This window comes from Urocitellus parryii, chromosome 4, assembly GCF_045843805.1.
Source record: "Urocitellus parryii isolate mUroPar1 chromosome 4, mUroPar1.hap1, whole genome shotgun sequence".
NCBI lineage: Eukaryota > Metazoa > Chordata > Mammalia > Rodentia > Sciuridae > Urocitellus > Urocitellus parryii.
The window spans coordinates 17493388-17518938 of NC_135534.1; the positions used below are offsets into that span (position 1 = coordinate 17493388).

The 25551-nt window shown below is 35.7% G+C and overlaps 2 protein-coding genes across 2 annotated transcripts; both read right to left on the minus strand.

The window, feature by feature from the left end:
* Positions 1-1127: 1127 nt before the first annotated feature.
* Positions 1128-2075, minus strand: LOC113175330 (olfactory receptor 5W2-like). The gene has a single exon (XM_026379601.1). The coding sequence runs from the start codon at positions 2058-2060 to the stop codon at positions 1128-1130; it is 933 nt and encodes a 310-aa protein (XP_026235386.1). The 5' UTR covers positions 2061-2075.
* An 8526-nt stretch (positions 2076-10601) lies between these two features.
* Positions 10602-11495, minus strand: LOC113175347 (olfactory receptor 5I1). Its single transcript, XM_026379617.2, has one exon. It carries the CDS (start codon positions 11493-11495, stop codon positions 10602-10604), a length of 894 nt encoding a protein of 297 aa, XP_026235402.2.
* Between the last annotated feature and the right edge of the window lie 14056 nt (positions 11496-25551).

The window sequence follows — 25551 nt, forward strand, 5'->3', positions numbered from 1 at the left end:
AATTATTTTATATAATTTCTTAAGAAACACCGTGTGTACATGTGTGCATGCATGTGTGTGGCAAACACGTACTTTCTGTTGATTTTGTTTTACAACATCTAGTAAGCACTCAAAAATGATATCTAATACTTTATTTATTATTTGTTTCTTTCCCACTTTATGTCTCAGACTTGATGCAAGTAAGTGTTTTGGGTTAAACAGGTGTAAGGCTCAGTCCAATTTGGAAAAATAAATTTTGTAATCTCACATTGGAGAGACTGATTTAAGAATCAAAGAAACATTAAATATTTCTTTTGAGAGTTGATTAGTGGACCCCAGCGGAGCACTTAATCAGGACTGAGAATGGGTAAAGAGCAGGGGGAATCATCCTGGAGGAAGTGATGAAGGAAGGAGTTGATGGTTTATAATTCCAGTACCAGAGCTCCTTCACCAGGACCCTTTAGCGGCTCTCTGTAAACAAATATTGTTGGGTTTCTTTACTTGCCAGCTACAATAGACCTATTCATCTTTAAGCTTCTCTAATTGTAAATGCCCTGATACAATCCTTACCTCTCCCAAGCATACCTGTGTTTACATTTTAACTGGACATCTCCATCCCAGGAAGATTTTTCCTGCACATATAATTTAAACATTGAATTATAGTTCAATCCTTTTTTGAGTTTGGTTGTTTCAAGATCAATTTTACTTTCAGCATGAATTATTTGAGTGCTTATTGAATCTTGTTATTCTATTTCCATTAGAATATAAAATTTACCACAAGGACTACTGGAATTGTGATGGAATGCCTGACACTTAAATTTGCAAAAAAAAAAAAAAAATAGTAGACACTCACTAAATCTTAATATAATAAATTTGAATGAAAATATAAACAAAAGTTTTATGCTATTGAAAGCATTCGGAAATTTTTGCACAGAAAATGAATACCATATATTTATTCAAGAAATATAAAGATGCATGATTCATTTGGAGGTCTGCAACAGTTTTCTTATGATTAGACTCTAGTACAAATTATTATATGTGAAAATTAAACTATGGGACACATCTTTGTTTCTTTTGTCATACAAATATAATTTTATAAAAACAATAACAACTATACATGCATGCTTATGTACACAAAAGGAAATTATTTAAAACCACCTTCTGTTTTTCAGTTTCTCTAGGGCTCCTTTCACATCTTTGTTGCGTAGGCTATAAATCAGAGGGTTCAGCATGGGAATCACAAGGATGTAAAACAGTGAGCTCATTTTATCTTGATCTAGAGAGTAGGCAGAACTCGGCCGGAAATACATGAAGAGCATAGTGCCCTGGAAAATTGCTACTGCAGTTAAGTGGGAGGCACAGGTGGAGAAAGCTTTGAGCCTCCCCTCAGCAGAGCGGATCTTTAAGACTGATGAGATGATGTAGCCATAAGAGACCAGGACTCCACAAATGGTACTCAGTTCAATGAATCCAAAAAGGGCAAATAATACCAACTCATTGACTTGTATGTCAGAACAAGAAAGGAGTAAGAGTGGAGGTAAATCACAGAAGAAATGATTTATCTTGTTAGAACCACAGAAACATAATTGGAATGCCAATATCGTATGTATCAAACCATCTGCTGTTCCCACCAGGTAAACCCCAACCAGCAGTTGGGAGCACACCCTGCTGGACATGTCCACTGCATAGCGCAAGGGGTCGCTGATGGCCTTGTACCTATCAAAGGCCATCACTGCCAGCAGCATGCACTCAGTATCTATGAAGATACTGACAACAAGGAGTTGCAGAGCACAACCAAGGAAGGGAATTGATTTGTTCTTGGCAAATATGTCCACCAGCATCTTGGGTCCAACTGCTGTAGAATAGCAGAGGTCAGAGAACGAGAGGTGGCTCAGGAAGAAGTACATTGGAGTGTGAAGCTGGGAGTCTGTTCTGATTAAAATGATCATTCCAAGATTTGTGAGGAGGTTAATGAGGTAAACAACCATAAATATAAAGAATAGAAACACTTTCATTTCAGGGTTATCAGTGATTCCCAAGAGAAGGAATTCAGTTAATGAGGAGCAGTTTCCCTTGTCCATTTTTCTTAGTAAATAGTTAAGAATATCATCAAAGCTCTGACAGGTTAGGCTTTGATTTATTTTCTGAACAGTAAAAATAAAAACTTATCTGTAAAGCAAAACATAATTTCATTCTGTAAATTGTTTTGTGTTTATTTGGAATATATCCCAAACATATGTCAATTTCAAAAAGATAGTATAATATAAAAAATGTAATGCAGGAAGTTTGTGATTTTTGACTCTAACTTTTTATATATCCCAGATATGCAACTTGTGTTATCTATTACCCATTTTCAGTAGAAGCCTCAAGCCAGATGCTAGAAAAGTGAACATCTCCTATCTTTAACCAATAGCCAAGTTCTCTCATTCTTCATCATTGTATACCATGCTTTTATATATTCTGTGTATGTTTTTTTCCTGGTTCCAAAAGAAATAGTCCTTGAAAAGCCAAGGAAAAGTCATAAAATAAACTGGTAGGGAGGAGTACCACCAACCATTTGCTCATTCATGGGTTTTACATTGATGTTTTCATTTAAATGAAAATGTGATGATAGACAAAGTTTTGCAGTTATATAAGCTTCAGTTTCTTTTGGTCATCTATGTGTTTACATGTGTTATGGCATGTTATATGATGGTGTGTCTACATGTATTTACCTGTTGATGTATAAAACTGAAATGTGACTGGTCTTCTACATTTCTGTAAATGTGATCCACAGCATGTGATCCACATAGACTTGAATTGACATGGATTTTTTTGTAATAGGTCTCTTCTATTATTATTTGGATACAATGAAATCTTTATATGTACGACATCACTTGAAGAGGGATTTTAAAAATAGGATGCTTTCCTTATGAATCTTGATTAAAATATAAATAAATAAATCCTTTACTATTATTCTACAAATGAGAAGTAGAATAAATCCAATCCACTCATATCACCAAGAAAATATCACTGACCATGAGATTGTGGAGCATGATTCAATTAGCAAGCAGGTATAAAATCATTCATCTGTACATTTCATAATACTTAATCTCTTATTTTTTTTTTCCAAAGAAGGCCAGTATTTATTTTTCTTCTATCCTTCAAACATAGCCATTTAGAAACCTACCTGAGATAAGCATGTCTTTCTGTCCTTATCTCTGGTGTGTGAACAATATGAGGATTATATTTATTTCTTCCCAATGTCTGTTGGGACTTAAATCTTGCAGACCTCTGCCTTCAGGCTTTTGTGTAATTTAAACATGATTAATTAGTTTCCTGGCTCGGTATTTTCCTATGAGAATACTGCAAAGAATTTACCAAGCAACATGCTTCACAACAAACATATGTCACCTTCTTCCAGTGAAATCATACATCTAAGAAACTGAAATGCACAGTCTGCTTAACATGCTGAAATACAGACTCCACTTCCAGGTCCCTTCCATAGCTTGGCTGTTCATAATGTAGAATCCCACTAGTCACGTAGTCATATATTACAGAGGATAATAATTTCTGATTCATTCTACTAATGTTCCTACCCCACAAACCTTCCCCTCCCTCCACTCCCCTCCACCTGATTTAAGTAATTTAAGTCTTCTTTTAAAATAAACATATCACTTGCATATTCATAAGGCTGTGCAGCCACCCCTACTATTCAATCACTGAACAATTTTCATCATCTTAGTAAGAAACACATCTCATGGCAGGCACCGTTGTTCTCCCTTTTCTGTTAGACTTGGCAATCTTTAACCTATTCTGAGGCTGTGTGCTTCCCTAATCAGGAGAGTACATATAAACAGAAGTATAAAATATGTAGCCATTTGTCTCAGACTCCTGTCAATGAGTCCAATATTTCCTGGAATCATCCGTGCCTTTGCATGTGTCAGAAAGCCCTAGTTTGTAGAACTGAAATAACAATTATTTTTAAGTATGTAATATATTTTCATTATTCATTCACCGTTGATGGACACTTGGTTTGTTTCTACATTTTCACTGTTATGAATAATGATACTATATAACATGCATTTCAATGGAGACTTTAAAGACAACAACATTTCCTGTTGTCATACTCTGAGTCCCAAATGGCAAGTCATCATATGTGAAGAAATAAGGCCAAAAACTTTTCAGCCTGAAAAGTTTGGGGCCTTATTTCTTCACATATATTTCTGTCTTTCCTGCACTTTTTCTCCTTCTGTCACTTAGAAAATGTATATGCTCTTATGATTTTTAGTGTCCCTTATGTCTCTTAAATCATCTTATGTTTTCATTTTTTCTTCAGGCTTCCTAGATTGTATGATTTCTAGGCATCTGTTTTCCAAGTTCACTAACACTTACTTCTGATTCATCTACTTTGCTGGAGAATCTTTCTATTGAATTTGTTAGTTCAATTATAGAATTATTCAGATCTATGATTTCTGTTTGCTACTTTTTAAGTATATATTTTCCCTCGGTAAAAATTCTAAGGTTTTTTTTTTGCATTGCTTTTTTGAGCTCTGAACGCATTTCTTCCATGATTATTTTTAATTTCCTGTCAGGTTAATCACAAGTCCTCATTTCACTCATGTCAGTTGGAGATTTATCATGTTGTCTTCACTGTTTTAACTTGAAATAGATATCCCTAATTTTTAATTTTCCTTAATATTTTTTCATGTGGTCCAATCCCCTCTGCAGTCAGAGTTTATGAGTTGAGAGTCAAACCTTGGAAGACGACTTTGGAGATAGTAGTACAATGTTGAGATATAGGCTCTACTTTCCATAGGAAGATATCAGTATTAGATATTTCTATCCCAGTTTTATGTCACAGTTTCTAGGACGTGTTTTATGTGAGAGTATACCTTATACATTCTTATTCATTTAATATGGATGTTCTCTCATTTGCCCAGTGGGTGGGGCTCTCTCAATTGATCTCTTTTTCTCAAAAGGAATTAATACAAGAATAGAGGTTGATTTGGTGTATTCATAAAAGAATAGATACTTGAGTGCCTAATTTACCATGTTGCTGATATAATTTCCTCAATTACATCTTATATGAACAGTTTGATTATGATATGTCAGGCTATAGTCAGCTTTGCTTTAAGCCTTATTACAGGTCTTTGAAATTTCTCCATTTGAATATTTATATTTGCCACATCTTTGTTAATTTTTAAGCTTTGATTTCTTCATGCAGATTTTTACTCTCAATCTGTCTATTCTCCTTCTTTAACTCCTAAGGTATGAATGTAAGCTGTCATTAAGGTATCCCATAAATCTCATGGCTTTTATTCATTCCTACTCAATTATTTGTTATTTTTTCCCATTAAGTATTTATTTTTAAAATACTATGCTTAAGTACACTGGTTCTTTCTTCTCCTTGATCAATTATACTGTAAATTCTTTCTGTTGCATTTTTCATTTCATTAAATTTTTTCTTCAGCTCCAAAATTTCTGTTCGGTTCTACATTTTTATTTCAATCTTTCATATTTCTATTTGGTTGATTTCTTGTTAATTTTTTTTAATTTTGTTGAATAATCTCTATATTTTTTTGATGTTGACTGAGATTCCTTAAAACCACACAACTCCTTTAAAGGTCATTTATAGGTCTCCCTTTCTTTGAGGATAGTTAATGAAAAATTAGTCTGTCTGATGTCAGTGTGCAGAGTCTCTCTCTATGGAAGATGTGAGTATCTTGTCTGAGCAAGGTCCAATTGTTCTACCTCCAGTGAGGGAACAGTATCATGCTTTGTATGAAACCTTTTAGCTTAAGTCAGTGTTAATGAGGATTGGATTAATCCTCAATGGTCAATATTGTGCGTGCTTACAGTAGAAGTAAGGGTTGTAGGAGTCTCTGATGGAGAAGGCTCCACTCTTTTTCCCACTGATGAAATCATTCTCAAGAGAATGATTGTTGGCACTAAGTCTAGTTGGGGAAATGATGATGGTGATAGTAGGGGTGATATCTGATGTGCAGAACCTGTGGAATGGGCAAGCAACTTGAGTCTTAATCCTAAGTACTCATACAGAATTTATAGCTCTGAGGTTCAGGAAAGTGGTGGCCTCATGGCTCATGATACATTTTCTCTTAATAAATTATTGATAATGATGATCAAAGAGTGAGTGCTTGTTCAGCAGCTGGGACTCCAGACTCTGAAGCCTGTGTGTATGCAGAGACACTGCAGTACTAAGGGACAGACAGTGCTGGGTTGTTAGGGAAGAGAAACTTCTTAGGTCTTCCTAATCTTATACCAAAATACTGAGATTGGGTAACTTATAAACAATATAAGTTTGGTTTCACAACACCAAATGCTATTAAGTACATGATGAAGGCACTAGCAGATTCAATGGTAAAGGCTTTTTCCTCATAGATGTTACCTTTTTTAGTGTCACCAAATAGCAGACAAGGTGAAAGCTCTATTGTCACATGTCAGAAGCCAGGGAGTTCCTATTTTGAAAGGGCACTATGAGCTTATGAGGGGAAAATCCTCAAGATTTAACTATTTTCCTGAAAGCCAAACCTCATAATAGCACAGTAGGAGTTAAGTTTTAACATGAATTTTGGAAGGACACTTTTAGACCATAACAACAGTTGTCGAAAGCATAGGTACACACAGACATGTTGTGTTGGAATTTAATGGAGATATAGCAGTTATGGGGTGCCGGGCACATACTAAGTTGCAAATGCAACAGATCTATTGACAAGAATGTGGGCATGCATAGAGAAAATGAGGATCTGGGTGCAGCATGCAGTCTAGTTTCCAATACTGGTAGTTCTAGGGTCTGAGGCATGAATATATGCACTGCAGCTATGGAGCTGGTCCAGAAGGAGAGTACTGTGGAAAGGCTGCAGGATAAGGTGAGTGGTGTATGTGTGTTTTAAATTGATGTTTCTCTATTCCTGGGAGGACACAACAGTCCATTACTGACAGGTTGCAAGCTTCGATGTGTTTCTCTTCAGGGTTGTACACAGCAGGGAAACCTCAGAGACAAAAGATTTTGGTGTAGTCTACAGAGCACATTTTTGGGGGACAAAGAGGGTACACCCTTTGGCTCATAGCGACCACAGTCTCTTGTCTCCTGTTTCTAGCCATCCTCAAACATTCAAGCATTCTAATCTCTCAGTACTTTTTTTTGTGAAATTATCCTCCATTTCTTTTTTTTTCTTCCACTCTATTACAGCATGTAAATAAATGTTCCCTTGAGTAATTCTAAGACTGTTATGATTCCTGATAATTATCCCCCCCCCAGGAAATGAATTCTTCTATGCTAACTTGCTAACACCATTAGATTATGTCTGATAAATTAAGTGAGGGGAAAAAAAGATAGCTCCTCACAATTTTGCATCTGAAGATACATTAAGACATTTTTCTCTTCCCATCCTCACAATTTTAGAATATGATTTATTAAAAAAAATACTTAATTATTTCTCCTGAGAACCTAACAATGATTTCATTAAATTAGATGGAAAACTACTGTGATCTGGTCACATTGGGATGCTCCCATTCTATAGGCTGTCTCTTCACCTTACTGATTCTTTATTTTGCTGTGAAGAAGCTTTTCAGTTTGAATCCATCCCACTTATTCCTTTTTTTTTTTTTTTTTTTTTTTTTGTGCTGGGAATTGAACTCATGGCCTTATGCATGCAAGGCAAGCGCTCTACCAACTGAGCTATATCTCCAGCCCTGAATCCATCCCATTTATTGATTCTTGATTTTCTTTCTTGCTCTGTAGGAGTCTCGTTAAGAAAGTCAGAGTCTAATCTGACATGATTAAGATTTGGCCTCCTTTTTCTTCTATTAGGTGTAGGGTCTCTGGTCTAATTCCTAGTTCCTTGATCCACTTTGAGTTGAGTTTTGTGCATGGTGAGAGATAGGGGCCTAGTTTAATTTTGCTGCATCTGGATTTCCACTTTTCCCAGCACCATGTGTTAAAGAGGCTATCTTTTCTCCAATATATGTTTTTTGTGCCTTTGTCTGATATAAGATAACTGTAATTTTGTGGATTAGTCTCTGTGACCTCTATTCTGTGCCATTGGTTTACCAGTCTATTTTGGTTTCATTATCATGCTGTTTTTTTCTTATTGTTGCTCTGTAGTATAGTTTAAGGTCCGGTATGCTAAGCTCGAGGCCAACATAAATCATTTTTAAAAAAATATTTATTCTTTAGTTTTAAATGGACACAATGTCCTCATGGAAATAGGAAAAGAAATAATAAAATTCATCTGGAAAAATAAAAGGCCCAGAATAACCAAAGAAATTCTTAGCAAGAAGAGTGAAACAGGTAATTACACTTCTAACTTGACAGTTTAATAAGCCACAGGCTACAATGTTTCTGTGCCATTTCGACAGAAAAATTCTCAATCACCCCAGATTGATCAGATGGCATGTAAAATTCTACATATCCTCTTTATTCAGTTTTATGTATACATCTGTTTGAAGTAAGCATACTTTTGTAATTGGCTTTACTTGAAAGTTAAATTTAATATTATTAAATATATGAACAAGCACTCTGAAAGAGCTATATTCTTCTGGGTATAATTTTCAATATGTTCATGTCTGAGAGCTACATTTATCCAATCAACTTCTAAGTTGGATTAGTTAAAAGAGGCAATTACATGAGATTTCAACATAAAACTTCTAACTCCATAATACTTACAGGTTTCTGTGCCAATGAAATGCAGAGTAAGCTCCTTTGGATACCAGTTCAGGGACCACACACACTTCAGTAAAGATGCTTCAGGAAGGATTTAATCATATTGTAGGTAGGTGGTCAGCTTATGAAAATGATGACTGTGTTGGATCAAAAATATAATTTCAGCTTTGCTAGCTGCATTACAGCCACAGGAATTCAGCAAGCACCTGCCATTGATAAAGAAATACAGCAGGCTCCCTGTATAATGAGGAAGGCAGGACTCCAGGAAACATAGCAGAAGATTGCAGCCCTTAGGGTGTGTGGTAAGCAGGCTGAGCTGAGCCAGGGTTTCTCTATGTGCTGCTCCAGCTTGTACATTGGAATCGCCTGAGGAACTCCAAAAACTACTGGCACATTCTAACTTTTACTATTCCCTTACTTAGAAATAATCATGTTTTCTGAAAGATGATATAATATCTGTGATATAACTATTGACTACCAAATGACAGTAGCATAGAAAAAGTAAGATTTTAATTTGCAACTTTAATCTACCCAATGTAGATATTATCACTAATAGATGCTTAAATACGTAAAATACTTAACTGGAATGAAAAGCCATGTTTAGAAACCCTACATCTATCATGGTCTGTATGATTATAAACTTGATTGAATAAATCTGAAATAAAATTCAGGATTAAATTGTTCAGTTTCCTTGTGTAGTTTTGCGTGAGTGTAGTCTCTTCCTACGAAGTAAAGCACCAGAGATGATGAGAAAAGCTGTTGTTCAGAAGTATCAAGAAAAGATGCTTAGAGGAATTTAAAACTGACACAAACATGATTCTGGCCGTAACAAAGAGAATATTGATGTAAATGTACTTTTACACTGGCACTACCAGATCAATTGTAGATGTTTATTATTACAGAATAATATTTATGTACAGCAAAATGTTCTGGTTTCTGAACTACATTTTTCAAGGATACACATCCTCCAATTTTAGTCTTCTTATACACATTCTCCTGTTTCACCATAGCACTGAAATGATCTCCCCAAGTAGACATAGATTGACACTATTATAAAATTAATGCCTTAGACTGTATCTGAGATGCCACGGAAGAATGTTCCATACTTTCAGGAATACTTGGCATGATAAAAAAAATAGATAGGGATGAAATAATTATTTCCATTATAGTTTACCTCTATTGCTCGAGCTACTATTTAGACAAGTTTCTAACATATGGAGATATAAATAATTATAGAATACTATTAAGTTACTAAAATCTACTTTATGAAAGTATTTTTAAATTTTTTTCCAAATGATCCTATCACACATTTTATTATAAAATGTGCCTTCTAACTAATGTACAATACAAATATATGCAATAAAAATCATTCACTGTTAAAACAATATGAATATTATTCTTCAAATGTATTAACACCATGGGTCATGAAAATCAATGGTACAGGTAAAAGTATTCTCTCTCATTTGCAGATAAATGAACTGAGACAGATAAAAGTACAGTAACCTTTTCAATGAACATTCATTATCCAGGTGCAGACTTAACATATAAACCTAGGCAATCTGGCTTTTTCTCTTTCCTAGAAATCCACACATCTAAGATATTCTGCACACATATGTACTCACATTTTTTCTGAGATATTTACTATATCCCTTAAGATAACATGACCCAATTCATTTAACACATATCTTAAGCCTTTAACCAAAAACCTATAGAAGACCGGTTGTGGTTTAGCTGCTATTTTTTAATATTTACTTTTATCGTGGGATTATAAAATGACTTTGATTCTGTGAAAAAGCAAACGTAATAAAAGCCTGTTATACAAGTACTTGTGTGCCTGCTGGTAAGGTTGCTGCAAGTGCCCAGTTAGAGTTACTAGTTGAGGAATTAGGTGAAACTTGAAATGTTATTTCTCATGAAGAATTTATCTTTGATTGTAGAGCTTTCTTTGCTGCATCTTTTACATCTTTCTCAAACTGTAAATCAGTGCATTCAGCACTGGGATGATAATGGTGTAGAACACCGAGATAATTGTATCAGTGTTGGGAGCATACACAGAACTGGGACAGGAGTAAATGAAGAGAAGAGTCCCCTGATAGATGACCACAGAAGTCAGGTGACAGGCACAGGTAGAGAAGGTTTTCTTCCTCCCACCAGCAGAGCTGATCTTTAAGACTGAGAGAAGGATGAAAAAGTAGGAGGTGATGATGATGATGAAACAGATAATTTCCACTGAGCTGCCATATGTGGAGAGGAGCCACTCATTAACTGATGTGTCTGTGCAGGAGAGCTTAAGCAGGGGAGGGAGGTCACAGAAAAAGTGGTTAATGACATTTTTGTCACAGTACTTCAGAATAAAGGCAAAGGATGTGTGAACCAGAGAGCTCATGTTGCCTCCAATGTAGGACAAGACAATCAACCTAATGCAGATGCCCCGTGACATCACAACTGTGTACAGTAAAGGGTTGCAGATGGCCACATAGCGGTCATATGCCATGGCAGCCAAGATAAAGGATTCTGTATCTGCAAAAGTACAGAAGAAATAAAACTGCAGGGTGCACCCATAGTAGGAAATAGATTTGTTTACTGAGAGGAAATTAATCAGCATTTTGGGCACAATGACTGAGGAATAGCAAAGGTCAACAAAGGACAGGTTGCTGAGGAAGAAATACATGGGGGTTTGAAGGTGTGGATCTGTCCTGATTAACAGCATCAATCCAACGTTCCCGGTTAAGATCATACCATACAATACGAGAAATAGGAGGAATAGGACAATCTGCAGTTCAGGGCGAGTAGGAAAACCCAGGAGAATGAATTCAGTGACCAAGGTGTAGTTTCCCTCTGTAAATTCCATCTTCAGTGTGGTTTTCCTTCTATTAAAATTCTATCCTCCTAAAATAACATATAGATGAAAGGAGAAAGACAATGAGATATCCAGGTAATGCACTGTTTAAAAAATAATTAAATAATCTCATGGATTCTGTAGTGTTATTTTATGAATTTATATCTCTCCACCACCTATCTATTTTTCATTCTCTATGTCTGGCATTCCTTCTAGAAAAGGACATTTAATGAGTAAACTGCAAACTTGATGTAATAATGATTATATGTCTTGAAAATATGCAAAACACTTTATCTATAACCATTTGTCATTAAACCATTAACAAATTTATAATGAAGTTACTATCATTTTTATACTTTTCCTATAGAAATGGAAGCTACAACATCTGAGATCAACAAATGTGATGAAAACAACATTGATATCAAAAATCTTGACTCCAAAACTTTATGGTACATTGGCTTTTCATAAACCAGGTTCTCATTAGCTTCATAACTGGGGCAAAAACATAGCTTCTTAGGGTGAAATACCAGGGTCAGTCAATCAGTAGTTGGTACATAAGATTCTAGTCCAGGCGTTCCCCAGCAAAGCCCATGAGAGCAAGAACATGATCAGTGTGGCCACTTTGAGAAGAGCAGAGCTCCTGGAATGGCTGAAGGGAAAAAGAAAAGGCCTCTCTCTTTCTGCAAAATAAGGGCACCTTCTCTTCAGAGCTTCCAACTGGTCATTTCTTCTGATAGTCTAAGGATTCTATATAGAGACCTACCTGATAGAGGGAAGGGGAAATGAAGAATGAGAAAGGTAGGGAGGAAAGTGGAATTCATTTTTTAAAAAGAAATTAATGAAAAGATGCAATCAAGCTACTTGGTTCACCAAATTCTTCCCAAATGTAAAGAATCTTAGGTTATGAAATAAAATATCAGGTAGGCAGCCATGTGTGTTTTCTTATCTGTGACAAAAAAAAAAGAGTATTTAAGCAAAGAAAAATTGGACCCCTCTACAAACTGGATCAGAATGATGCAGATGAATTCTCTTATAGAGATAATATTGAGGAGTGATAAATAAAATTTACTAATTGGATATAAATCAGTGGTTTGCGTTTTGAAAGCCACCAATGCGTCCCCCTCCCCAGTTTTTTTTCAATACTGGGATTGAAGCAGGGCCTCATTCGTGCTCAGCAAGGGCTCTTCCACTGAGCTACACCTGTAACCACTAAGCCCAATTTTTGCCCCATGAAAGCAAGACATAATCATTACAGAAGCTGCACACCTCCTGAAAGCTGCTCTGTCAGAAATGAGTTGTTTTTCAACTGTCTAAATGAACAATTTTACCCCATAAGACTAATGGCTTTCACATGAATGTTCCTGTCACTGGGGACTTAATAATTGAAAGACTCCAAACAAACCCATTTCCAAGGGACTTCCAGGGAATTGTTAATAGAGTTAGTTTCATTGTTAATTTTTTTTTCTAAATACACATTGCTAATTCTAGCACAAATGCTGTCAGTGTTAATTTGAAGAGGTAATTTTCACTCCCAGTAATATTGGGTTGCTTTTAATAGCACTTGTGATCTGACACATGATCCTCTTCATTGTGGAAATTCTTCACAAATAGTTTAAATATTTAAAACTTCAATTCATCCTACATGTACATCAACACGAAATAACAATCATGAATATTTATACCTGAAACAATTGAGCATCTACATACATCAAACAAACCCTTCTCAATTTCAAGAATCAAATAAATACACTGCAACAAAATAACACTGGGTGACTTTGACACACCTCTACCATAAGTGGATAGATCTTCCAAACAAAAACTAAATAAAGAAACTACAGAATTAAAAAATACAATTAATAATTTAGACTTAACAAACATATAAATGTTTCATCCATCAATGACTGAACACACTTTTTTCTCAAGAGCACAGATTTTTTTCTAATTTCTTAGACCAAAAAGAAACTCTTAGCATATATATATATATATATATATATATATATATATATATATGTTTAAAACACTAGAAACACTAGGGATAGAAGGTACCTCAACATTATAAAAGTTCCATACAACAAACCCAAGGCGAACATCATTCTAAAAGTAAGAAAAACTTAAAGCCTTGTCTCTAAACACCAGACAGGGATGCCCTCTTTCACTACTTCTATTCAATAAAGTTCTTGAAACTCTAGCCAGAGCAATTCAGTAAAATAAATAAATAAAAGGGATACAAATAGGAAACAAGAACTCAACACTTTTTGAAGATGACATGATGCTATATTTAGAAGACCCCAACAATTCCACCAGAACACTTCCAGATCTAGAACTCATGAACAAATTCAGCAAAGTAGCAAAATATATAAAAAAGATTAATTGCATTCCTATATACCAATAATGGATCAGTTAAATAGGAGATTAGGAGAATTATACCATTCACAATAGCCTCAAAAAAAAAAACTTGTGAGTCAATAATCAATGCCACAAAATATGTGAAAGACCTCTAATGAATACTAAAGAAAGAAACAGAGCACTTTAAAAGATGGAAACATCCCCCAGGTTCTTGCATAGGCAGAATTAATATTGTCAAAATGGCCATATTACTAAAACTATTATACAGAATAAATGTGATTCCTATTAAAATTCCAATAGTATTTTTTAGAGAAATAGAAAAAGGAGTCATGAGATTCATTTCCAAGTAAATTTATTGAGTTATTTGACATTGTGTATAGGGTTCTAAATTTCTTTCTCTGTAATAAGTTCATACTCATTACATAGAATTAAAGGATGCCAATTTGAAGCTCAAATCAGTCTTTAGATGCTATAATTAAAGTGAAAATACGAGATGAATCAATTGGAAGACAATGTGCTCTCCAATTTCACATATTCTTTGAGAGAATTCAAAAAATGTTTTCCGTTATGTTTCTGCGCATGTTGTCTTTTTGAGTTGTAATAACAAATACGATAAACTGGATGACTTATAAACAAACAAACAAAAATTTATCTCAAAGTCATGGAGGATGGCAGTTCACAGTCAAGTCATAGGCAGATTTAGTGTCTAGAGAGAACTTACCTTGTAATTCACAAACTGCACAATTTAAAATGTCCTTTCATGATGGAAGGGCCTAGGGAAGTCTCAAATCCTGTATAATAAAAACAATTATCCAACATCTGAAGACAGCCTCTGTAAATTTATCACTTTCTAAAGGTGAACCTCAACCTAAACCCAGAATTTCAACATATAGGGAAAGCAAATCATATCTATGTTCATAGTTCAAAATTACAAAAGAGTAGAGGTTAACTGAATAAAATGTGGTACAGGTAGAGATCTAAATATCTTCTTTTTAAAACAAATTGTTCAGGGGCTGGGGATGTGGCTTAAGCAGTAGCACGCTCCCCTGGCATGCCTGCAGCCCCGGTTCGATCCTCAGCACCACATACCAACAAAGATGTTGTGTCCGCCGAGAACTAAAAAATAAATATTAAAAATTCTCTCTCTCTCTCACTCTCTCTCTGCCCCCTCTCTCACTCTCTCTTAAAAAAAAAATAAAATAAAACAAATTGTTCAGAGTTATTTTCTATCATGATACCTTCCCCTATGTTGTCATGGTATCTCACATGCCACCTTGAAAACAGACGCTTATTATGTTTTACTTCTATCTTAAAATTTCACAAATGGAAATTTCACACTGGTTATTTAGAAACCCTGAGATGCCCAGTGACTTGTAGCTTCTGTGGTTATACAGGAAAGTTGAGGGTTGCAGGGCAGACCCAAGGGTATAGTTAGGCTCACTCATTGGACTTCCAGCCAGCTATGTTTTAGTACTTTTTAAAAAATTTTTTAGTTGATTTTATTTTTTAAATACATGACAGTGGAATGCATTACAATTCTTATTACACATATAGAGCACAATTTTCATATCTCTGTTTTTATATGAAGTATGTTCATATCAATTCATGTCTTCATACATGTACTTTGGATAATGATGTCCATCACATTCCATCATCATTGCTAACCCCCTGCCCCCTCCCTTCCCTTCCCACCTCTTTGCCCTATCTAGAGTTCATCTATTCCTCCCATGCTCTCCCTCACTACCCTACTATGAGTCAGACTCCTTACATCAGAGAAAACATTTGGCATTTTATTGGGGAGGGGATTGACTAACTTTACTTAGCACTATCTTCTCTAACTCCATCAATTTACCTGCAAATGCCATGATTTTATTCTCTTATATATCTGAGTAATATATATATATATTGCTCCCCAGATGTAGGCTCTCTATTTACCTCAAAATATCTATATCTATATCTATCTATATCTATCTATCTATCTATATATCTATCTATCTATATATATATATCGATATCTATCTATCTATATATCTATCTATATCTATATCTATATCTATATCTATATCTATATAAGTGTTTAATCCATTTATTTACTGAAGGGTTTCTAGATTTGTTCTATAGTTTAGATATTGTGAATTGTGCTGCTATAAACATTGATGTGGTTGTGTCACTGTAGTGTGCTATTTTTAAGTCCTTTGGATATGGACAGAGTAGTGAAATAGCTTGGTCAAATGGTGATTCCATACCCGGTTTTCTAAAGAATCTCCATACTGATTTCCATATGGCTACACCAATTTGCAGTCCCACCAACATTGTAATGCTGTGTCTTTTTCCCCACATCCTCACGAGTACTTATTGTTGTTTGTCTTCATAATAACTGCCACTCTGACTGGAGTGAGATGGTAACTTAGAGTAGTTTAATTTGCATTTCTCTAATTGCTAGAGATGATGAACATTTTTTCATATAGCCTATGTCTTTTGATTGATGAGTTTAAGTCACTAATATTCAGGGTTATTATTGATACATAGACACCCTGGAGCTGAAGGCAGACTGCCTCCATCTTGACTTAATATTCTCGCCATATTAGGTGCAGGCAGATCCCAGATTGGATCTCCAGCAGCCAGGTACCAGGTTCCCAACCTTCCCCCCTCCCCAGCTGCAGTAACCCAGTACAATAGCTGCACAACACAGGTGTGCAGTGTGACCAGGGAGCTGCCCACAGGAGCCCCTGCATGAGAGATTCCTCAATTGGGTACTGGTAAGAGAGAGGGGCACAGGGCTAAACTTTGGAGCCTAACAGAGAGACTAGGAACTGGGAATTCTCCAGGCAAGATAGGGAGATAGTACCGGGTGCTAAAGTCATCGGAGCAGTACCAAAAAGAGACTTGTGAGGTGCATTCTCTCTGCAGGGACTGGGGGTTGCCACTCTCTGCTTCCAGATGCCCTGTGCCAGGGCCAGTCTTCCCACCTTGGTTACCTTCACCACCTGAGGGCAGAGACACCAGTTTACAACAGATGACTCTACCTATTGAATGAGAAGAGAATCAAGAAAGATATGGATCTCTAAAACTAGCAACAACCTTGGTTTCTTCCTTTGAGTACTGGGTTTGATTCTCAGCACCATGTATCAATAAATAAAATAAAGGTTCATTGACTACTAAAAAAATATTTAAAATATAACCCAAAAGACTTCAATTTAAGACCCACACAATGGCTCCCCTGTCCTGTAGGGTCTCAGACCCAAAAATGAAGGTTCAGGAACCCTGCAGATAGAAGATACAAGGCACAGTTAGAAGAGTAGACTTGCTTTATTTGGAGGCAGCCTCAATTCCCCAACCCCCTGAGTCCATCTATAGGCTTTTTTAAATATGCAGACCAAATAAAGAAAACATCCTGCCAACAGGTTACCTAAGCAAGCACATGCTTATAAGCAGATGTTCACCGCTTTGGGTATATATGCTGAATCAAGGTGTTTATCACCTTGAATATGACCTAAGTTCCAGCAGGATGCTCGGCGTTTGAGTAAGACCCAAAGCCTGAAGTTCTAGCTATGCAGGGCTCCTGAGCAAGTACCTTAGCAGAATCACCTATCAACACATCTGCAGATCTCCAAAACTATGCTCCGCTCCCACACAGGTCACTCAGCTGCTGCCTACCCACAGTACTTTACACATGCGAGGCAAGCGCTCTGCCACTGAGCCACAGCCCCAGACCAGCTTTTGTTTTTTGAGTTTTGCCAATGAAGTCAGCAAGCACCTTCACTATCATAAAAAGAGAACAGAGAAAGATGAAAAAGCAAATTTCAGGGGCATACTCACATATATGTAGTTTACTTCTCAATTAAGAATCCTTTTTTATATCTATTGTATTTGTTTCCATAAACACATTATGTGCCTTCTTAAAAGCTGTGGTGTGTGTGTAGTTAATTTTGCTTCACCATTATTGAATAAGCATTCAGGTGTTGTGGCATCTGGCATTTTACTCTGATTAGTTTGTTTTTCCATTTTTGTTTCCTAGACATGATGCAAGAGTATTAGCTTTCCAACAGGGTTAGAATGCTCAGTCATGGAGCCAAAAATATGCTTATGACCTACTATTAAAAATATTGATTTAAGAAGCAGGGTAGTATTCAATAATGATTTAAAGAGGTGATTTTGAATCATAGTGGAAAATGTTATTAACCGGAGCTGAGATTGGGGACAAAGGAAACTAAAGCTGCCTGGAGAAAGTGATGGGGGGGTATTTGGCAGACAGTTCTGGGCACTCAAAGATATACCAGGGCCTTTTGAATTGCTCTCTATAATCTAACATGTTTAGATTCCTTTACTTTCCAAACTTCATGGACCTGTCCACCTCATATTTTCCACCTCTTAAATCCTATGAACAGAATCTTCCCTCTCCCTAACAAATATCTGTTTTGATCTAAGATTGATTGCATCCAAGGAAGATTTCCACATCCACACTGGATTTATATATTTGCCCATAATTTTATTCAACTGTATTTCTTTATTTTAGGATTGCTTTAACACTTGCACCCAATTGCTGCAGAATAGCAGAGGTCACAAGAGGAGAGGTGATTGAGGAAAAAGTACATTGGTGTGTGAAGCTGGGAATCTACTATAATCAGCATGATTATTCCAAGATTTCTCAGAAGATTAATGAAATAAGCAAGCAGAAGTATGGTAAATATGGATAATGTTAATGCCAGTGTAAATGAATTCAGTCAAGGAGAAATCTCTCCCATCCATTTTCCTTTGTTCTTGTGCAAACTTAAAAAAGGTCCCCATTATGTTATATACATGTCTAATTAGTCTGTGTATCCATGGATTGTCTGTAATAAAAGAACAACGATTCCACCTCTAATTTTCCTTTTTATCCTTAGGAAAAATATCTAGTCATGCTTCACTCTTTAAGTAGAATCATATCTATTTGGAAAAAAAAAAGTAAAAAAAAAATCTAAAATAGCAGTTGAGAAAATTTGAGAATTAGATGTCATTGAAGAGGCATAGGACTTTCTACATGGCTTTTAATTTTGGGGAACTTTACCTTCCTTACTTCATGAAATCTCAGTATGTTTTCAAACATGAATTAAACACCAACTATACAAAGACTAGGCTGCAAGATATAGCACCAAATAATTTTGTAATTTTGTGTTTTGTAAAAACATTTACAAAGACACAAAAACATACAATTATAATCTTTATCAAAATAATCATTGGTCTAAAAAAATATTGTTTTATTTCTACATGCATTGAACATATCACTAACTTGTAAAAATTCTACTGTTGGTAATCAATGTTTTCTTTAGTATTTGATAAGACATAAAATAAATATTATTGACTTTTTTCAGGATATGTATTATCATTTTACCACAAATTTGATTTTACCACAAAAACTGGAATGAAATGGATAAATATTTGTGGGTTTCCTGACTTTCAGGTAACTATGGTAAGTGGCCCTATTGAGTTGAAATTGTACATATTGTTACTTGTAACATGATAAAGCAACTATCTCTCAACATAAAAAAAACAAAATGACGTTCTTAAATTTTTAATGTTCCTATACAATAATCAAATGAGGTAAGGGTTGCTTATGAACCCAGATTATAACAAAATAATTAAACATTATTTTGTGAATAGTAATATGTTCAGTAAAAGTCTTTTGATCTTGAGTAGAAAATATTCTTTTTGAGCAACAAAATTCAAAATTTAGTAACCAAAATAAGCTGGCTTAAATAATTTATTTATGAAGTTTATATTTTTCCCCAAAGGTAAGAGTTGTTACTAGGACTATATATATACTAGGACTATATATCTGCCCTTAGCAATGTCAGTATCCCAGACCTTCACCCACAAGCAGGCTACGAGATGAGGCTCCTTAGGTTCATAAACTTTCCTAAGATAAGCAGTTCTTTGGTATATTTGCTTCAGACAGTAAGTAGCTTCAGAGTTAATGACAAATATTACTATATATATATATATATATATATATATATATACACCAAATATTACCTGTATTTATATATATACCAAATATTACCTTATTACCTGTATTTTTATAAATATTTGGTATATATATATAAAGTAATATATATATAAAGTAATATCTGTCATTAACTCTGAAGCTACTTACTGTCTGAAGCAACTTCCTTCAGGGTTTGCCATTATACAGAGATAAGTATGATTAATTATGTTTATGACTCTTTAATAAAGAGTCATAAAGAGTTAATAACCCATGTGAGTGCATCCATGTCTTCAGTAAAGGTTAAGTTTAACTCTTGACATTGATCATTGAATTGATCTATGTCAGTATAAAAAGTACAAACTAAATTTATAGTGTTAAAGTAATACACATACACAGAGCCACTTTTATTATTTGAGCTGTGCCTATGGCCCACTTTCATGTTTGTCTGGGACTAATTGTTGGTGTGCCATGTGAGTGTGTGGTCATTGCTTCTGTACTAGAAGTCAATCTAAACCCAAGTAATCCCAAATATGCTGTTGGTGTATTGTGCAGAAAATACTAGATAAGTACCTACAAAGTCTTACCGCCAAACCTCCCACTGGTGCTGGAATAAGTTGAGACGCCTTGTCCACAGTTACTACCCAGTAGTCAGGCACTGATGAAGTCTGCCTGGCTCTAGGAAGAACCTTGGGATGAAGGGACCATCCCCAGGCTCCTATGTTGCACCAATATTACTAAGCTGGATAGGTCATAATAATAAACACAATACTGGGACAAGACCATAATAAACACAGTACTGGGACAAGACCAGGGTCCACAATTCTATGGGCTGCCAACTACTAATGTGGACTTGTGATCCAAGACAGTTTAAACAGCCGTATATTATACTAGCTTAATAGAAGCCTGATATACTAGGACTATATATCTGCCCTTAGCAATGTCAGTATCCCAGACCTTCACCCACAAGCAGGCTAGGAGATGAGGCTCCTTAGGTTCTGCCCAGGGTTATATCTCTCCATTCCAATGCTAAGATCCAGGGCAAAGTCTTCTGTTTACTATGATGACATACATCCAATGGAAAAGGTCATGTACCAGGCTATGTTGCCTTAGTTTGGAATGACATTTGTGACAACGGTCCCCTTGGCCCCCTAGGCTGGGAGTAAGCTGAGTCATATCTGAGTCTCGTGGCCACAACAACATGACAGTCTCAGAGGTTCACCAAGGCCTGACCAAGAGCTGGTGATGATTTAAGTCAAAAGATTTTATCTCACTGGCTTATGATTCTCTCTGGTGCTGGAACCTTGTTTTAAGCACTGGCCCAGTGAGGCCTGTGCTGCCTGAATTTGGAGAATGGTTGGTGGAAGCAGTCCCTTGGCCACCAAAACTGTCACTAAGCTGGGTCAAGCCTGAGTGTCACAGTAGCAGAGATTTGCACTGTCTCAAAGAGGCAGGCAGGCGATGTCTCAGGTCCAAGGCTGGATATAATACAGGTTAAACTTCAGGTAGTCCCATTAGTGCTCAAATCTCTCCCTGATGCTGGGTCCAGTCTACAGACCCCCTACAGGCACTGGGTGTTTGAAGTCTCAAGATTCTACCAGGTCCTGAGGCTCACCATGGTGGGCTTGGCACTGGACTGTGACACAACATCCTGTACTAGACTTCATGCACATCTCCCCAGACAGTGCTGAGTCTGGCTCCACCTGCCACCTGAAGATGAGTTTGGCTTTAATTCAATTATATTTTAGATTATCTATCTGAAAATTATCTCAACATATAATAAAATTGATACCAATATTGGGGACATAAGAATCAGGGCTTTTTATCTGACAGTGGCTTACTGGAATATGAGGACCAGAATATTATGGCTAAGAGAAGTGATATCAGTATTTTTCTAAAGAAAATAAACATTAAAATAAAATATTAATATGTGTATAAACACACACACACACACACACACACACACACACACACACACAGAGTGAGAAACAACGCCACTTACCCCAATGTGAGACTCTGAATGTACCAAAGCCCTTTAAGAAAACTTAAAGATTGAGCCTGACTGGCTTACCTCTAATTAGGTGATGACCTGCTTGTCTCTGGCGCCATCTACTGTGTAGAACAGGTAAGAACTCTGTAGATACACTGCCAAAGGAAACCACTTTGGAATCCCTCCTTGCCAAGCAGAACCAATGTGAAAGAAAGAGCATTTTCTGGACAGAAAATTTAAAATTTATTTATTTGTATTTTAGTTTTATGCAACATTCAGATTCATTTTCACATAATTATTAAAACATGGATTATAATTTGCTGTAATTTAGTCGCCAGTATTTCCTCATCCCCTCTTCCCTTCGCTCTACTAATCTTTATTTATTTATTTATTTATTTATCTATCTATTTATTTATTTATTTATTGTGGATGTAAATGATGGTGATATTCACTGTGGCATATTAATAAATATACATAGAGAAATTAGTTCAGATTTATTCCACTTTTCTTCTTCTATATCCTGTCCCACCTCCCTCCACTTCAATCCTCCCCATCTAGTCCACAGATCTTCTCTTTGATGTAATTTCCCCACACACACACTTTTTTTTCATTTCTCTCTTTTTCTCCCTTTATTTTGGACTTTTTTTCCAAATGTCAGAGAAAAGACCTTTGACTTTTGAAGTCTGGTTTATTTCACTTAGCATAATAGAGACTAATTTCTTAAAGCTGGTTTAGGGTGGACATTCTACGTAATTGGATAGAATTATATTTTTTTCTGACAACCTTCTACATCAAATTAGTTGCATGTTCCATTTTTTCCCAAAGTCTCATGGTACTCCTTTGTTTCCACCCAATTCCCTGTGTGCTAATAGTCAGTACTATTAAATTCATTCAATGAGCTGTCCATTCTAAGACTGTGTTTACCAGCTCCATTTGATTTGTTACTACAGTTTAATTCCATGGTGAATGACCCCACACTTTTTGTCATTATCCAAATCTTTCTAAAAATATTTTTAAAATAATATTTTCTATATTTTTATTTTGTTTCATTTTTTGGAGGTATTAAGGATTGAAAGTGCTCTACAAACTGAGTTACATCCCCAACCAAACTCAAAAGGTCAAGGGTTATCTGTTTCCTTCAGATATAGAAGCTAGGGAGGAAAAAAGGAAAAGAAATGTGGGAACAGATCTCAGGGAAATCAGTAGAGAAAAGGGACCAAAAAGTGAGGAGTGAGGAGTGGGAGGTGGGGGGGGGGGTGTTACGGGGAGTGATATTGACCAAATTATATTATGTTGTGGGTATGTATGAATATGCAACAACAAATCTCATCATTATGTCCAACTATAATGTGCCAATAAATTATGTGGAGAAAATAAATTATTATAGTTATTTTATAATCTGTTTGCCAACTCAAATTGTGTGTCAACATGCATTGGATTTTTAGTATTTATTTTCTTGTTTAGTGGCCATAGCTCTTGCCTATTTTTTTAAATTTCACATTTAGTAATTATTATATGTTATGTGTTGACTACAAAGAAAGATTTTCCAGATGATTTCTTTTATTAAAGAGGGCTAGATCCTTCCTTTGATAAAACTTAGACTGACAACTCAATCGCATCAGCAACTGATTAGAACAAGATCTTTCTTGCCTTGGCAAAGGCAGTATCCCTATCCCTACTTATAGGGCATAGCCATCCTGGCTTTCACATATGAGCTTGGGATCTTTGTCTTTTCAATAGGAAGAGTGTGGGAATCTCCACTGTCATGCTTCCAGAGACTTCTGGTTTATGGCATTAATCTTGAGAAGGTTGTGGAAGCAACGTCACTGTGCATTTGAGGTCCCACCAATCTCTAGTTGTGGAACTCTAAACATGTGCAATTAGGAGAAGTTCTGCTAACCACTCTGACCACAGCCACAGTGCTCCAGGAAGCATCATGTCTCTATTCTTTTCTGTGAGAGGCACCCAGATTAGCAGGCATTCTCTTTTTTTATTAATTTTTATTGTTGGTTGTTCAAAACATTACATAGCTCTTGACATATCATATTTCACACTTTGATTCAAGTGGGTTATGAACTCCCATTTTTACCCCATATACAGATTGCAGCATCACATGGGTTACACATCCACTGTTTTACATATTGCTATACTAGTGTCTGTTGTATTCTGCTGCCTTTCCTATCCTCTACTCTTCTCTAAGAAATGTGGTTAAGAATTGCCAGTGTCAAGCGATAATTCCCTCAAGCTTTTACACTTTTCTTTTTTACTCAAACCTTCAATCCATTGCAGATCCTTTTGTCCTTAGTAAAACAAGAGTATTCCACTTTACTTGTATGAGGTTTTGTAGTGATGTCAGTTTATTGTAAAATTTGTAGTTTAGCATATCTTGAATAGGAAATCATTCATTCATTCAAGGATCCTCACATCTCCACTTTAAACATTCCCATACTTGTAACTTCCTCAAACACTCAGTAAGTCCATGTTCTGTTCTCTCACCCACACTCAAGATTGACGTAGCACCTGCAGAGACACCAGCAGATCCTTAGCTCAGATCTGAGTCATTAAACCCTGAATTATATTCAGTCTAACGCATACTAATGAGTTTATATATATGATGCAAAAAATTGACTCCCCTAATATTGTTGAAGTAAAGATTTGATCAGTCAAAGCTTCAGTTTTGTTTATTTTTTGCTTTGTTTGTTTTTGTTTTTGCTTATAAGGGAAAATATCACCCCACAAAAGCTTTGTCAGTTTCTAGAGGAGAGAGGAGATAAGTGGAAAAGAAAAACTCTTTTAATGAGAGGAAACTGGGCTTCAAGTGGAACTTTCAAAGGAAAGATTTGATAGGGATTAGATGGAGAATAAAATAAAACAGTCCAAGGTGGTGGAAACAGCAAAAAAGGATTTTGAGGCAAAGCATTTAAAGACTCTAAGGAGGAAACTTTCACTAATGTATTCCGTTGAAGAGGCCATGGATTGTTCAGAAATTTCCGCAATGGGCAGTTGAATTATTTGCATGAAACTCTTGGAAAAATTAAAGGATTGTGAAGGATTAACAAGGTCATGACCATGCAAACATTACTGTGTGGTTTCAATTTCCTGGTGGGGTGTTGTAGAAAGTCTTAGTTCTCAGTGATATTTGGAGTGTAGCCCTTATTATTATTAATTTTTTAAAAGTTTCAATGAAACAATAAACTAATGTATATTTTCACATCCTCTGTATAGGGTTAGGTTTATAAATTTCTTTCGGTTTTATATTTATAGAAACAACAGAGGGTATGGGATTATGTATATTCTATATTAGTCAATAAACAAGAGAAACCTCTTAGTTGCCTACAAAATTAAGTGGTATTTGCTGATATTAGAAAATATACCATCATAGGTGGTAGAGTAATATCACCTTCACTTCCTTCTCAAATAAAAGTAACCAATATCATAGTTACGATACACCAGCTGACCTTATATTAAAAAATTTGTTCAAATATTCTCTACTGTTATGTATAACTAAAAAAAGTTGTTCACTATATCTATATTCTTAAAAATTGTGCTAATCTGTACACTGGACCAATGTGTATAATTATCTCAATGTTATCTCAATAAAAGAGTCCCTTCAATTCTCCTTTTTCTCTATCTCTCTTTGTTACTGTGTCAGTCAAATTTAGAACCCCAATAAAGTATAATGCAAAGTCACAGAAATTAAGAAGGTTTTCAAAGTGTTTTGTTTAGTTTGTTTCATTTTGTTTTCTTGTAGAGACAATGCTACAGCTTCT

Excerpts from the sequence above, each read along its gene's own strand:
- LOC113175330 (XM_026379601.1), bottom strand. The coding sequence starts at position 2,060 with ATGGACAAGGGAAACTGCTCCTCATTAACTGAATTCCTTCTCTTGGGA.
- LOC113175347 (XM_026379617.2), bottom strand. The coding sequence starts at position 11,495 with ATGGAATTTACAGAGGGAAACTACACCTTGGTCACTGAATTCATTCTC.